Source organism: Gymnoscopelus braueri (assembly GCF_963280865.1).
Source record: "Gymnoscopelus braueri genome assembly, chromosome: 15".
Taxonomy (NCBI): Eukaryota; Metazoa; Chordata; class Actinopteri; order Myctophiformes; family Myctophidae; genus Gymnoscopelus; species Gymnoscopelus braueri.
In genome coordinates this window covers 1,264,157-1,280,650 of record NC_137620.1, presented here as the reverse complement: position 1 = coordinate 1,280,650, position 16,494 = coordinate 1,264,157, and the positions used below count along the sequence as shown (strand labels likewise).

At 41.4% G+C, this 16,494-nt stretch overlaps 1 protein-coding gene across 1 annotated transcript in view; it reads left to right on the top strand.

Moving 5' to 3' along the window:
* LOC308102195 (netrin receptor UNC5D-like) overlaps positions 1-16,494 on the top strand; it is a gene marked incomplete at both ends in the record, with an annotated part of 127,332 nt that overhangs the window by 12,880 nt on the left and 97,958 nt on the right. The window contains 2 exons of the mRNA XM_080451796.1: positions 11,562-11,705; positions 12,205-12,308. Coding sequence (XP_080307922.1) covers positions 11,562-11,705; positions 12,205-12,308 — 248 coding nt within the window. The remainder of the gene's footprint in view (positions 1-11,561; positions 11,706-12,204; positions 12,309-16,494) is intronic.

Genomic DNA, 16,494 nt, shown 5'->3' with positions numbered 1-16,494 from the left:
TCTCTCTCTTCAATCTAATCCGTCTCTCTCTCTCTCTCTCTCTCTGTCTCTCTCTCTCTCTCTCTCTCTCTCTCTCTCTCTCTCTCTCTCTCTCTCTCTCTCTCTCTCTCTCTCTCTCTCTCTCTCTCTCTATTCACTGGCCCCGTATTATCGCTGCTTGCAGCTATATTGTTTTTCTTTTTTCCTTCTTTCTCTCCCCTCCCTTTTCTCTCTCTTTCCCTATGGTCTCCCTCATTCGCACACTGGCCTTCCTCGTTCTTCTCTGCATCACTGCATTGAATGCCACAGTAACTGAACCACTTCAACCGTTTTATGGTTTGGCTATTCAAAAAAATAAACTCACAACTGCTATTTTCGTACAGTATAATCGTTGCTGTCCGGCAGAAACCAGTTAACTCCAAAATTGTTCATTTTTCAGGAAATGAAAAAAAGTGGACATCCAAGCTCACAAACCAGCTAACTCCACCGGACGTTTAGCAGAAAGTTTTAGGATCCAATGGAGTTGGCTGGTTTTGTCAGAAACTCCAAAATGGAGTTGTTTCTGCCGGACAGCAATGTATATCAGTCTCACCAGCTGTGCTCAATCAATGTCATTAACACGCAACACTGCAACAAACTTTGTATGGAATTTTGCCTTTCAATAGGCATTTCGGAGACAAAGGATTTATTGAACAGTTTTGGTCCCACATGAAGTGAACAGAGCACATATTACTTTGAGTTAGCAGTAGCACAACACAATAGTTTGGACTTTGTTTTACGGTCGTGATTCACCAGGAGCCTGGATGGCTTGGTTCCAGGCTTACAATAATTTATATAAATAATTTTTTTCTATCTCTACGGGAAAAACTAATAGGTTTTATATCTGTGGCACACCAAAATGGCCGCCACTGCTATGCCCTATATTCAGCTGAGAGATTTGGCGTAGAGGGAAATAATAGCAGACCTGGTGTAGAGCCCTGGGGGACCCCGTTAAACTAAGTATACAAGGTGTAAGTAGTTAAATAGCAGATTCTGATTTAAGCCCATTATACTACACTAGAATTATTTTGTTTGGTTCGGATCGCCTGGTTTTGAGTTAGTGTGTGTTTCCCTGAATGCTGACCGTTGCCTTTGCTGCCTGGACATTTGTTGTCATTCATAAGTTTGTGATGGATGGAACTTGAGATATAGCGAGCAGTAGTACAGTATGTCTGCTGTTTACTGTCTATGTCACACTGTAGAATGCAGTACACTATATCTGCTGTTTAGCGTCTATGTGCTAGTATTGTCACTTACAGTATACAGAGATGTGCTGACGCCTGACATGTTGACACCTTACAGCACATTTTGAGAAAACTTCACTGGAAACCTATACTGCCCTGCCAAGCTAAAGAGCAGTAACTACGAAAACAAAAAACACTGAAAATGGGTTTAAAAGTGATTCAACTGGTCAGCCAAATGAGATATCGGCATATAAGTGATATTACACTAATTGTACATCTGTTTTTGAGGTAATTGTTTATCCCCCAAAATCATGAAGGATAATTTGACCATTGGGATACACAAATAAGTCGGTGTGTCCAAAAACGTAGTTACTGCACTTTGGCTTGGCAGGGCAGTATAGTACTTTGGGACAAAAAAAGCTGTTTGTTTTTAAGCTGTGTTCCGCATCTATATCTGACTTATATGTCTGTCTGTATGTATATTTATGTTTTTATTTTTATTATTTTGTTGTTCTTCACGATAAAAACAACTTGTTATGTTTGGTCTTTTATTAGACAACTTGTGTGATTTTTTCTTTAGATAACAACTTATCATATCCTTTTTTTTCACTTACATGTTTAAGTGATTTTTCATGAACAAAACACATAAGACAAAAGACAAACAATAGACATCACATACGTTGCCAGACATCATCTTATATAATAATAATGCAATAAAATAAAATAAAAGGAAGGCACAAGTGCTGTTCTATGTTAATAGGAGATAGTACATGAAAACTGTGTATTTTTTGATCAAAAGAATAAAAAGTTGGGAGCAACATTGAACAATAAAGTATTCAAACAAAAATAAATTTAGCTCGATCCATTCTTGGAAACAACCAGTTCCATTTATATCATCTCACACATAATACCTTCTCCCTAGATCACCAAAAACAAAATATATCTAAGAATTCATGCATCGTGTATATACATATACATGAGTATGTATGGGTTAAGCATCGTGTCAAGACCAAACATAATTATTTATTTGAAATAACTATCCTATTCCCTAGACCTCTTGTCGCTCATTGTCAATCCATTTTCACCATTTGTTCTCAAATATCTCTTTCTTCATCTTCAAGTTAGCAGTCATCAACAACTTCATCATATTCAACAAACAAAAAACATAACTTGTTATGTTTGGTTGTTCTGATATCCATACAGCTCAAATATGTCTACCAAAGGACACAGAGATGAACACAGGAAAAACACAAACACAGAATATCCAATATGGTGAATAGCTGCAACAGGTCTTGTCATAAGCTTGTACTGAATACATCATATTCCACCTTAACAACGCATTCTCACTATCAACACGGCAAACAAGACTTCTTGGGACTGATGTCCCAATAAGTCAAACGTTTGACTGGAAGGGGGGGCTGAAACGGCATGTACAGACTAGGGGTTCTTTACGTGACGTTGTTTTAACAGTTTTTTAGCGGACCATTTTACGTCTTGGGTTTGAGAACGGCATTTCCACATTCCTGGAGTGCAGAAGTGCCCAGGACTGTCCCAAGAAGTCACATTGTGACCTCTTGCACGTGCATATTATGCATTTTAGGGAGTGAGTCTGTTGTGTGTGTCAGTCTCAGCTGTGAAGCAAATTAATGAGCGTAAAGTATTTCATAGTACATCATCGTCTCTATAAGTAGATGTGTAATGTTATTAACTATTCATGACAGCTGAATGAAACTAGCTGTAATTGACTCATGACTTATTGACTTATTTATGCTCTAAATGCATTTGACAAACTGCAGTAAATAAAGGGGCTACTGTAACTGTAGGGGGCAGCCTAATAATTGTTTGCATAATCGCTTACAACACGTCACTTTGTGATGTGTTGTAAGCTTGTAAAGTAGATAAACTATTTCCGTTATTTTTAAATTTTCAATTAAAGTATACAATTATTAAATGTGTCAGAAATGTCTTTGTATATTTAAGTTAATTGTCATATCTGCCCTGTGATTATGAAGCCTAAAAAACTAAAATAAATGTGTATTCATATGGTCCAACATTCAATGCTAAACACAATTACATTGTTAGTCGCACTTATTTGTTTGACAATTAATCGTCAACCATTTGTAATCATGACAGCTCTACCCCTCTGGTTATGCAATACCCGTTTTACCTGTTGTGCCTGTTGTTTATTGTTATAATAGCTGTTGACAGAGTTGTTTAGTGCAGAACTCCTTAGCATAATACTGGGAGGCCAGTCTATGACGTCAGTAGTGGTGGAAAAAGTACTCAAATGTTTTACTTAAGTAAAAGTATCAATACCAAAATACCAAAAGTAAAAGTACTAAAATGTTTGAAAATAGCAGATCTAAAAGCTTGTAGATCTGCTATTTGCTAGATCTGCTATCTGCTATATACTGTATGTGTTTACCTTGTTGCTTACTGCAAGGTAGCTATATTTGTGGATTCATAGATATTTCTGGACAAGCAGAGAATTTGTGCAATTTATGGATAGATTATCAGACACCTTTCTGTAACCTATCGGGGGGTCCACTGTTTCCTCGTTACGCCGCTGTGTGTGTGTGTGTGTGTGTGTGTGTGTGTGTGTGTGTGTGTGTGTGTGTGTGTGTGTGTGTGTGTGTGTGTGTGTGTGTGTGTGTGTGTGTGTGTGTGTGAAATAATAAACCATAAGCAGAGAGGGCTCAGCTGTACAGTAAATTCCTCAGTGTTTAATTTAATTCTGAGTGTAAAAATTTACCCAGATTGGCTTTTACTCTGTGGAAAAGGTGTGACCCTCCCGGTGACATTAATAGATTTTTCTTGACCCTCTACACAAGTGATTGAAAAAATATTATCACCCCCCCTAAATAATGATTAACAACGGTATAAAATGGAGCTACTCCCCCCAACTTGCTTGATTCCAGTCTCAGTTTATAGTCATGTTCCTTTTTCTTCAAAAACTTTTACTTTGTTTCTAAGAGACTTCCTTCTTCAGCATTTTTTTGTAAATTAATGCCCTACTTCATCATACAAGAGTTTTGCACAAAAGTAGTGAAAACAGCAGATCGACAAGCTCACAACGCGTCGCATTGTAACACGTTGTGAGCTTGTAGATCGGCTGTCTTCACTATTATAAAATGCTTTAAAATGATAATAAAAAAGGAACGTTTGGACACACAAGGTTTTGCACCCGACAGCAATGATAGGAAAGCACATACTGCAGCACTCTAGATTTCGGGTAGGCTAGATGTATCAAGTCTCCGACACTGAATCAGCCTTTCAGTAGAAGTTTCCAGGCTGAAGATACTGAATAAGATATGAACAATATGAAAATGATATTTTTTAATGCAGTTCCTGAAAGTCTTCTATTGGATCTGTACCAAAGCACATAAGTGATGCTGGTACAAACATGGCAAATACAACAAGAGTCCTGGGCATTAGGTACAGCTATGTGTTAGCCCAGCCACAGATGATATTAACAGCCCATGAAGATTGTTTAGCTGTCTGTACTTCAGGGACCGCAGCTTTCATAACTCACTGAAGTAGAGACGTTTTTCAAATGATGAAAGATTGTTCTCCTTGGTGGCAAATTGGCAGTGGTCTCCATTCTCCAACTTCAGTCCACGGCCAAATACATATAATTGTGGGGGTCCTTGGCACACAAAAGTTTAGAAGGCATTTGTAGAGTCTGTGTCATGGGTCTTAATGTGTAAGTCACTGCATAATTACTTTCTAATAGTGTGATACAGTTTGTTGTCATCTTATAGTCTTTCTTTCTTTTTTCGTACAATGTGAGATCTGCCACATGTGTGAGTTTCCCAACTCAGGAACTGGTGAAGGACGAGAGTTTGAGAACAGAGACCGTTGCCACCATGGAGTAGAGTCTTTCATAAGTTGAAACACCTCAGTGAGCAATGAAACAATATTAACCCATTAAGACCGCATCTGTGTTATTTTTAGATTTCTTTGGCTATTCAAAAATAGCAGATCTACAAGCGCATGAGCTTGTAGATCTGCTATTTTTTTCGCGAACATGTTTAACACTGATCTGTGCGTCTGGGGGTCCCTGGAACAACATGTTTTGAGGCTGTCCGTGGCCAAAAAACATATTTTACCCATATATTATATTTTATGCATACCCATTTTGGGGGTCCTTGACATGGAAAAGTTGGAGAACCAGTGATATAGCAACATACTGTAAGGATTTAGAAAACATTTTTAGATTCTAAACATGTATTCTCAATGTTTTGACATTTGAGTTACAAATGTTCACTTTAGAAAATATATATTCAAGATTTGCACACATTTTCACGATTTTTCAAAAAATAGCAGATCTACAGTGCCGCGCTATGAGCTTGTAGATCTGCTATTTTTGAATAGCCAAAGAAATCTAAAAATGACACACAGATGTGTTCCCGGTCTTAATGGGTTAAACTCAGTCCATAGAGATAGTTGTGTTGTCCGCACTTCAGTGACTAACAGTCTTTGACAGGAACATCAGTGAGACACAGACACAACTAACACACTCTCCTCTATGGAGGATTAGTCTTACTTATGAAGGCATTTTGTTGACAAACAATCTCCTCCTGGAAATGTGATAGAGAGATGATGAAGAGTGATAGAAGGAGAGATAGAGATGGACAGATGGATGGAGAACACCGTGAAAGAAGAGGAGGGGAGAGGAAGTTTCGACTGAGGGGATGACGCCACACGCCACACACACACGCGCGCGCGCGCACACACACACACACACATACACACACACACACACACACACACACACACACACACACACACACACACACACACACACACACACACACACACACACACACACACACACACACACACACACACACACACACAGGAAGGTGGGACAAAAGGGGATGATATCTGTGCCTGGAGACTTCAACTGAAAGGCTGATACCCAGATATGGAGAGGAATAATATATATAAGAGGAAGGAAGGAGATCAGCTCTGGAGGGGGGGCTATGGGCAGTGGTGGAAGAAGTACTTCTTACTTAAAGTAAAAGTATCAATTCCACACAATGTAGAAATAAGTTGCAAATAAAAGTCCGGTATTCAAAATTCAGTAAAAGTACAAAAAAGTATTGGCATCAAAATCAAAAAGTTAAAGTAAATGTTTTCACACGTTTTCAAATATATCAAATGTATAAAAGCTAGAAGGTCCTGGGTTTGATTCCTGCAGGGCACGCTGTGGGCGCTGGGGGCGTGTTCTCTCCTCCGCGTCATCAGTGCCCATACCCTAGGTGGGGTTGGCGAAAGGGCCTACTCTGTGAGGAGTTTGTATGTTCTCCCCGTGTTCCCTAGGGTAGGTATACCCTCACAAGAAGGTCAGTTGGCTCTCATGCATTGAAGGAGGCATGAGCTCGGCCCTGGCCTCCCTAGGTTGGAAGAGGGAAGGTAGTGCCCAGGATTACATAGACAATATGGGTGTAAAAAATTGGGTTACAAAAATCGTGGAATAAAAATCAAAAGGAAAAAAAAATAGCCGATCTACAAGCTTACAATGTGTCGCTCTGTGACACATTGTGAGCTTGTAGATCGGCTATTTTCAAATAGCCAAAGTAGGGCTGAAGTGGTTAATGTATGTTTTACATTGTAACTAGTAACACATTTTCTAATAATTGTTGTAGAGTAAAAGTGCAATATTTGCCTCTGAGATGTAGTGGAGTAGACATAAAAGTATTGAAAATTGGCAATACTCGTACGTAGTTATTTTCCACCAATGGCTGCGGGAGAGGGGTGGAGAGGAGAGGAGAGGAGAGGAGAGGAGAGGAGAGGAGAGGAGAGGAGAGGAGAGGAGAGGAGAGGAGAGGAGCGGAGCGGAGGCGCAGGAAAAAGGATACACAAAGAGGAAATGGCATAGAGACATATAGGATATCCATCCCCACAGAGGTCTTTGATGAAGAGATAGTGTCGGAGAGAAAGTGAAGAGAAGAGGGTGAGCAGAAAGGGAGGGTGAGCAGAAAGCATCAACACATGGTGTTGATGCTCTGACAGAAGGTTGAGGCCAATATGGTGGATTAAGATCTTGGCTATAAGAGATACAGTTTTTGCCCCATCTTTCAGGAGGAGGCAGGAGATATTTTATGAATTCTATTTTTATTCCATTACAGAGAGAGAGTATTGAACCATAGACTGTGAAAAAACATAATGGACACAGCAAGCCCCATTGGTTTCTACAGACCGCTCTGAAGCCACTTTTTCGGCGAATTGAAATCCGCCATCTTTGAACTTCGGCTCCCAAAATGCTACCGGAAATGCTATTGGCTGCAACCGCAGCGAGGGCGGGTCTTCACTCGGTAGAACCAGTAGAAACCCTAGAAACATAATACAATTAATGGGACCATAATCTACTAAACGCATATCATAATGATAAAAAAAACTAGCAATTGAAAACATAAAGTGAAAATGTTTACCAATTATATTAAGCCTAGAATCAAGCCTTCCTTCCAGGATCCTGGTGATTCATGACCATAACATATTTGATCCTGTGAATTTTTTGTATTGAAAACCGCAAAACAAAGGGTATTTATTAAATATAGTATATCATATAATTAAATATATATAATTGTTTTCATATTATCACATGTTTTATGGTCATGATTCACCAGGATCCTGGATGGCTTGATTCTAGGCTTAAATTAATTGATATATAAAAAAAAAAAGAAATCTCTATGGGAAAAATGAATGGGGTCTGGAATGATGGAACCAGAAAATGACCGCCACTGCTATGCCCTATTGAGAGTATTGTATTGCGACCGGTAGAAGGTGAAATAGTGAAATCTGCTTGGCCATTAATAATAACTGCATGTTGTAAGAGAACCCGGAAGAGAGCTTCAATTGCAGTGCCGAGGGTTTGCCCCTTGGGCCTTGTATTGAACAGACCTGTGGATATTCTCTCTCAATGCCAGAAAGAATACTATATAGAAATACAAACCTACTCAGCATTTACCCATCATAACTATTAGGACCAGTGGACGCTATTAACCCTGTACACTTTACACAATGTGAGTCCTACAGTATACTTTTGTATTTGGGACCCCTACCAGGGTCTATACTTGCACCCCTCTTTTTCCACCCAATACACCAAATCTCTTTGCGGAAGATAGCCGATCTCCAAGCTCGGGAGCTTGTAGATCGGCCTTTTAATGTTTGCCCATTATGACAAGCCCAGAATAGGGATGCTAGGTTTCATGTTGTTAGTACGGCAGCCAGGGAACAGTGAGAGGTTAAGTGTCTTGCTCAATGACACATAGATCTGGCCTTCCGAGGGTCAAAACCAGCGACCTTACGATGCCCAGACACCCCCCCCCCCCCACATGAAAGTTACTCAGCAAAAATAATTTCTCTAGTAAACAGACTTTTTCGTTTTACATTATTTGAAAATTATGTGACTAATTTGGGGAAGCGATGCAACTAGAGACTCAGCCTTTTAATTGGTCAATTCTCATGCTTCTCCAGTAACGTGCATTGAGTGTGACACTCAATGAAGATATTCGCTGAGAGCATCGTGTCCCACTTGTCTAGCAGCATATACGTCAGTGACTGGCCCTCAGCCAAATCCTCACCCGTTCCCACACGCCACGCCGCACGCCACAATGTCACATCACACAAACATTCTCCCGCGAAGCTGCGTTCACATCCGTCAGACGCTCTCCTCATGCTATATCCATCCACCATCCATCCATCGCACAGCGCGCCATGTCAGCCCGTATCTACACGGCTGTCTGCCTCAACCTAATACCATCCTCCTGACGCCCCCCCGCCCTAGGCCCACCGGCCGCCACGCTAAGTATGACAAGAAGAGACGCAGCGGGAGGTGATCTGTGCCAAGGCTGCTAGGCTGCTTGGATCATAGAGCACACTTGTGGCGCTGGCACAGCCCACTGGCATCCCTGAGGAGCGCTTCATAGACTCCAGCAGGCTTAAAGACAATGAACCGCAGAGCCTACAGGCTCAATGCCAGGCTGACAGCAAGACAGGCACCAAATCATCTTCGCTGAAAACAGCCCGTCTACACAACGGGTCGCCTTGAGGCGCGTTGCACGCTCCTGCACCGATTTTTTTTTGCAGAATGTGTTTAACCCTGCCCCAGAATACAGACGCTAGGGTGGTTAACCCCATGTGTACATGGAGAGACCTGATTAACCACACATTAATCACTACAAATACCCTTTATATTTGCTGATCGGTCAATCAATCAATCAATCAATCAATCAATCAATCAATCAATCAATCAATCAATCAATCAATCAATCAATCAATCAATCATGCATTGTGTTATTTCCTCATAGAGCAGATTGCTGTTCTCAATAACAGACTGGTGATCTGCCTCTGTTTATGTTGCTATGGAAACAGAAGCGTGTAAGCACATGAAATCATTTTTAAATCAACATCATGTGTCAAATTATTGATTCAATTTGTAAGCAGCTGGTAATAAAGAGGGATAATGTCCACTGAGCTCGTCATTATTGGAAAATAAATAAAGCCCTTCTGGGGGAAGCATGACCTTCATGTTGCTGTGTATTGTCTGATAATGACTTACACTGTGCCTTAAAGGGCGTCCACACCAACACATATCACTATAAATATGATATTTATCTAATGGCTCTAAGTGAAGTGGACGGCGGAGTCGACACCACAATGATAACGATAACGACAGTGGGGAACGATATCGCTGGGTTCACTTTCAGAACGATTTGATGAGCACTGACTCAATCATACTCCATCTCTATGTACAGGGTGATATTGTTCAACACTTAACAGATGTACAAAAAAAATGAACAAATGTTATGGTTCATCAGTGTGGGTGATTGCATCATTATCGTTATAGTTATCTTTAGAGTTATTGGTGTGGACGGCCCTTTAATCTACCTAAATGAGTAAAAAAAAAAAAATTACTTATTTTCTATCAATTACACACACCATGAAGTCTTGAATTCAAGGATTTTTTGGGGTTGAGTCTATCCGGTAAGAGAGTAAGGCTCAAAGAGTGGCTGAGCAGCCACCTGGTCATCAAATTAGGAATGCGACAAGAACAAAAGAATCTCCACAAATTCAAGGCTTCATGGTGTGTGTAATTGATAGAAAATAAGTAATTTTTGGGGTGAACTACTCCTTTAACCTTCTTATAAAGGATAGGCCCCTCCCACTGGACCATACCAAAATGTATAACTTAATTGAGTCCTCAATACAAACAAACAGAGCAACACACCTTCCCTGTTTGTACACAGACCAGGAATCTTGCAGTCGAGCTTTAAACAATGTTATGTGTCTTGTTCTTATTGGACCATGTGTCTGCTAAATAAAGTTGATTGATTGATTGAAATAATTAATTCCAAACCTTTAACCACATGTTGTGTGACTTTATGTCTGTTACTCGTTATGGAAAAAATTGCCCAGGAAACCTACTAAATGTTGTTCATTGTAGCCCTAGTGTACTGTGTGCACCCACCAAACTATCCTCAGCATGCTGCCTGGCTGTTGTGTTGAACGTGAGTGGTGATGTGATTATGTGGTGTCAGTGGCGGGCTAATTCTGCTACACAATCCATGCCTGGCCTGCTGTCTGCCACTGCGTATTGCATTATGGGTAACACCGAACCATAGACAACCTCACCACAAGAACAAGTGCATAATTAATGGTTTCTACTTCCAGTGCTGTGAGGTAGTAGTCATAGTGTGTTAGATAATATCACACAAGCTGCTGAGGAAGAAATGTATCCCAGGTAATACTGTCATTGTCTGTTCATTAATATCCCCTCAGCTGAATTCAGCAGTTGAGATGAGGTGCTCATTATGAGGTGAATCATGCATAATGTACAGTTATGAAACAATAATCTCTGTGCAATTAAGTAAAAGTTCTGAGGTGTAAGTCAGTGGGTGAAATGTGTTTTTGTGCAAAGGGGACGGAGGCCGAGAGAGGGAGAGCAAGGAGAGAAAAAAATGTGGGTCGCAGACCGATTTTTATGGGTCCTTAGTAGATGTCCCTCTTTTTTTTATTATTATTATTTCCTACAAAAACATATGAAGGAATTAAAAAGGAATACAAACATTTTTCAAATGAATTTCATAAAAAACATTTTTTTAGAAGTACATTACATTACATTTGAAGTAGTTAAAATATCAGATCGACGAGCTCACAACACATCGCGGTGCGACACGTTGTGAGCTCTTACAGTAGATCTGATATTTTGATATGATAGTATGGGTCCCAGGGAGACTCTTGGGTCTCGAGCTAAAACATTTGGGAAACCCCTGCTTTGAAGATATGCAGAGTGGCTTTAAACTGAATGCGATCCCACAGGATCGGTAAAGAGGTTTCTCTGTGTATCTTCAGGGCTGAAGGTGCGCGAGGTGATGATCAACGTGTCCCGTCAGCAGGTGGAGGACTTCCATGGTCCAGAGGACTTCTGGTGTCTGTGTGTGGCCTGGAGCCACCTGGGCACCTCCAAGAGCCGCAAGGCCAGCGTACGCATCGCCTGTGAGTCCCTGCTCTGTCTGTCTGTCTGTCTGTCTGTCTGTCTGTCTGTCTGTCTGTCTGTCTGTCTGTCTGTCTGTCTGTCTGTCTGTCTGTCTGTCTGTCTGTCTGTCTGTCTGTCTGTCTGTCTGTCTGTCTGTCTGTCTGTCTGTCTGTCTGTCTGTCTGTCGTGCGTGCGTGCGTGCGTGCGTGCGTGCGTGCGTGCGTGCGTGCGTGCGTGCGTGCGTGCGTGCGTGCGTGCGTGCGTGCGTGCGTGCGTGCGTGCGTGCGTGCGTGCGTGCGTGCGTGCGTGCGCGTTTGTGTGTGTGTGTGTGTGTGTGTGTGTGTGTGTGTGTGTGTGTGTGTGTGTGTCTGTGTCTGTGTCTGTGTGTGTGTGTGTGTGTGTGTATTCATAGTGCAGGTGTGTGTGTGTGTGTGTGTGTGTGTGTGTGTGTGTGTGTGTGTGTGTGTGTGTGTGTGTGTGTGTGTGTTAATCCATTATTTTTTTCATTGTGTGTGTCAGATCTGAGGAAGAACTTTGAGCAGGACCCCCAGGGCAGAGAGGTGCCTCTCAAAGGCATGATCGTCTTACACTGCCGCCCACCAGAGGGAGTGCCTCCTGCAGAGGTAATGAGGATATTTAGTTTAATATTTCTCTCTCTCTCTCTCTCACTCTCTCTCTCTCTCTCTCTCTCTCTCTCTCTCTCTCTCTCTCTCTCTCTCTCTGGAGACGGCCCATCCAATACCACCCTGACAAGCACTTGGATTTGTAGGAGTTGATAAATATTGTGAAAATAGCAGATCTACAAGCTCACAACACCTTGCAAAGCGAGATCATCTATTTTCTTAAAACATTTGTCAATTTGGCCAATGTTTGACCAGTTTTTATAGTTTAGTTTGTTGATTACTTTTGATGCAGTTATGGTCTTTTTATTTTCTTTCTTAAATGTTTTTGAGGTAATAAAAAGGGGCCCTCCCAAAACAAATTTATCATGTGGGGATCCCCCTGGGGGTCCCGACCCACATGCTGAAAACCAATGCAATAACAGAACAGATAGGCAGTCAACATTTGACGAGAGGACTCGCTGTTTGACGCTCCTATACACTCCTACCGATTTGCTTTGGATTCCTTCACAGTGCCCCTTAGATGGTGTGTGTGTGTGTGTGTGTGTGTGTGTGTGTGTGTGTGTGTGTGTGTGTGTGTGTGTGTGTGTGTGTGTGTGTGTGTGTGTGTGTGTGTGTGTGTGTGTGTGTGTGTGTGTGTGTGTGTGTGTGTGTGTGTGTGTGTGTGTGTGTATGTGTGTGTGTGTGTGTGTGTGTGTGTGTGTACGTACGCACGCACGCACGCACGCACGCACGCACGCACGCATGCACAGACACACACACACACACACACACACACACACACACACACACACACCCCTGTTTGTTTAGACTACTTTTGGGTACGGATGTCAGGACACCCCCCTTTCGGGGGCTACCCTTTCTGAATGGGTTAGAGAGAAGCTGTGACCACTGTTGGTGTTCAGAGGGTGCCCACTTTACCAATATGTCTTGATATTTTTGATTTAAGCTTTATTTTAAAAGTATGATTTTTTACCCTGAGATTGGGGACAATCATATTTAACCCACTTTTCGGGACTTGGGCGGGGCTTATTTCACACAACAGGAAGTCACCTTTGGGGCTTTGGTCTATACACACAGCCTACTTTAAGCCACCTTTGGGGTTCTGGGGACATATCCTGGCTGCTCTATACTGCACTTTTCAGTGATATCATCTGTTATGCTATATCACTAAAATGTGGAATGCCCTACCAAAGGCTCTAAAGGAGAATAAATCCCTACTCTCCTTCAAAACCGCCCTAAAAGAGCACCTACAGGAGGTTGCAAATTGAAACTGGCCCCTGTAAAAAAAAACATAGCCTCCCACCCCCGACCTGTTTCACTGTAAATAGTCCTCTTCAATTTTTGTATTTTATTTTTGTAAATAACTATTACATGCTGTTCCACATAGTCTTGCTGTTTATCTGATCAATGTTTCTATGAATTGAGTACAAAGGACCACAATTGAAACAAGCTTGGCTTTTTGTGTAGATCCTTTTAGCAGACCTTGTATTCTAAACTGTTTAAGCTTTTTGTTTGCAAACTGCTAATAAAGTATTCAATCAATCAATCAATCAATCAATGCCTTCTCTGTATTGTCACTTTCCATGTCACAAGCATGTCACTGTTCAAAAAGAACTAGGGCCTGTTTCACAAAGGGTAGATTAGGATTTAGCAGATATCCTGGCTTAAACAAGCCAGGCTCAGCCATGATCCCGCTTTAGTTATCATGGAAACTTAGCTGTGAAGTTAGCTTGCTCCGGACCAGGATAACGGCCAAGCTTTATTAATCCGTGTCCTGTTGTTCAAGTTTTGTGAAACAGCTTTGGGGTATTAGGCTATACACAAACTACTGTAAGCCACCTTTGAGGTATTAGGCTATACACAAACTACTGTAAGCCACCTTTGGGGTATTAGGCTATACACAAACTACTGTAAGCCACCTTTGGGGTATTAGGCTAGTATACACAAACTATTGTAAGCCACCTTTGGGGTATTAGGTTATACACAAACTACTGTAAGCCACCTTTGGGGTATTAGGCTAGTATACACAAACTACTGTAAGCCACCTTTGGGGTATTAGGCTATACACAAACTACTGTAAGCCACCTTTGGGGTATTAGGCTAGTATACACAAACTACTGTAAGCCACCTTTGGGGTATTAGGTTATACACAAACTACTATAAGCCACCTTTGGGGTATTAGGCTAGTATACACAAACTACTGTAAGCCACCTTTTGGGTATTAGGCTAGTATACACAAACTAGTGTAAGCCACCTTTGGGGTATTAGACTATACACAAACTACTGTAAGCCACCTTTGGGGTATTAGGCTAGTATACACAAACTACTGTAAGCCACCTTTGGGGTATTAGGCTAGTATACACAAACTACTGTAAGCCACCTTTGGGGTATTAGGTTATACACAAACTACTGTAAGCCACCTTTGGGGTATTAGGCTAGTATACACAAACTACTGTAAGCCACCTTTGGGGTATTAGGCTATACACAAACTACTGTAAGCCACCTTTGGGGTATTAGGCTAGTATACACAAACTACTGTAAGCCACCTTTGGGGTATAAGGTTATACACAAACTACTGTAAGCCACCTTTGGGGTATTAGGCTAGTATACACAAACTACTGTAAGCCACCTTTGGGGTATTAGGCTATACACAAACTACTGTAAGCCACCTTTGGGGTATTAGGCTAGTATACACAAACTACTGTAAGCCACCTTTGGGGTATTAGGCTAGTATACACAAACTACTGTAAGCCACCTTTGGGGTATTAGGTTATACACAAACTACTGTAAGCCACCTTTGGGGTATTAGGCTAGTATACACAAACTACTGTAAGCCACCTTTGGGGTATTAGGCTATACACAAACTACTGTAAGCCACCTTTGGGGTATTAGGCTAGTATACACAAACTACTGTAAGCCACCTTTGGGGTATTAGGTTATACACAAACTACTGTAAGCCACCTTTGGGGTATTAGGCTAGTATACACAAACTACTGTAAGCCACCTTTGGGGTATTAGGCTATACACAAACTACTGTAAGCCACCTTTGGGGTATTAGGCTAGTATACACAAGCTACTGTAAGCCACCTTTGGGGTATTAGGCTATACACAAACTGTAAGCCACCTTTGGGGTATTAGGCTAGTATACACAAACTACTGTAAGCCACCTTTGGGGTATTAGGCTATACACAAACTACTGTAAGCCACCTTTGGGGTATTAAGCTATACACAAACTACTGTAAGCCACCTTTGGGGTATTAGGCTAGTATACACAAACTGCTGTAAGCCACCTTTGGGGTATTAGGCTATACACAAACTACTGTAAGCCACCTTTGGGGTATTAGGCTATACACAAACTACTGTAAGCCACCTTTGGGGTATTAGGCTAGTATACACAAACTACTGTAAGCCACCTTTGGGGTATTAGGCTAGTATACACAAACTACTGTAAGCCACCTTTGGGGTATTAGGCTATACACAAACTACTGTAAGCCACCTTTGGGGTATTAGGCTAGTATACACAAACTACTGTAAGCCACCTTTGGGGTATTAGGTTATACACAAACTACTATAAGCCACCTTTGGGGTATTAGGCTAGTATACACAAACTACTTTAAGCCACCTTTGGGGTATTAGGCTAGTATACACAAACTAGTGTAAGCCACCTTTGGGGTATTAGACTATACACAAACTACTGTAAGCCACCTTTGGGGTATTAGGCTATACACAAACTACTGTAAGCCACCTTTGGGGTATTAGGCTAGTATACACAAACTACTGTAAGCCACCTTTGGGGTATTAGGCTATACACAAACTACTGAAAGCCACCTTTGGGGTATTAGGCTAGTATACACAAACTACTGTAAGCCACCTTTGGAGTATTAGGTTATACACAAACTACTGTAAGCCACCTTTGGGGTATTAGGCTAGTATACACAAACTACTGTAAGCCACCTTTGGGGTATTAGGCTATACACAAACTACTGTAAGCCACCTTTGGGGTATTAGGCTAGTATACACAAACTACTGTAAGCCACCTTTGGGGTATTAGGCTAGTATACACAAAATACTGTAAGCCACCTTTGGGGTATGAGGCTATACACAAACTACTGTAAGCCACCTTTGGGGTATTAGGCTAGTATACACAAACTACTGTAAGCCACCTTTGGGGTATTAGGCTAGTATA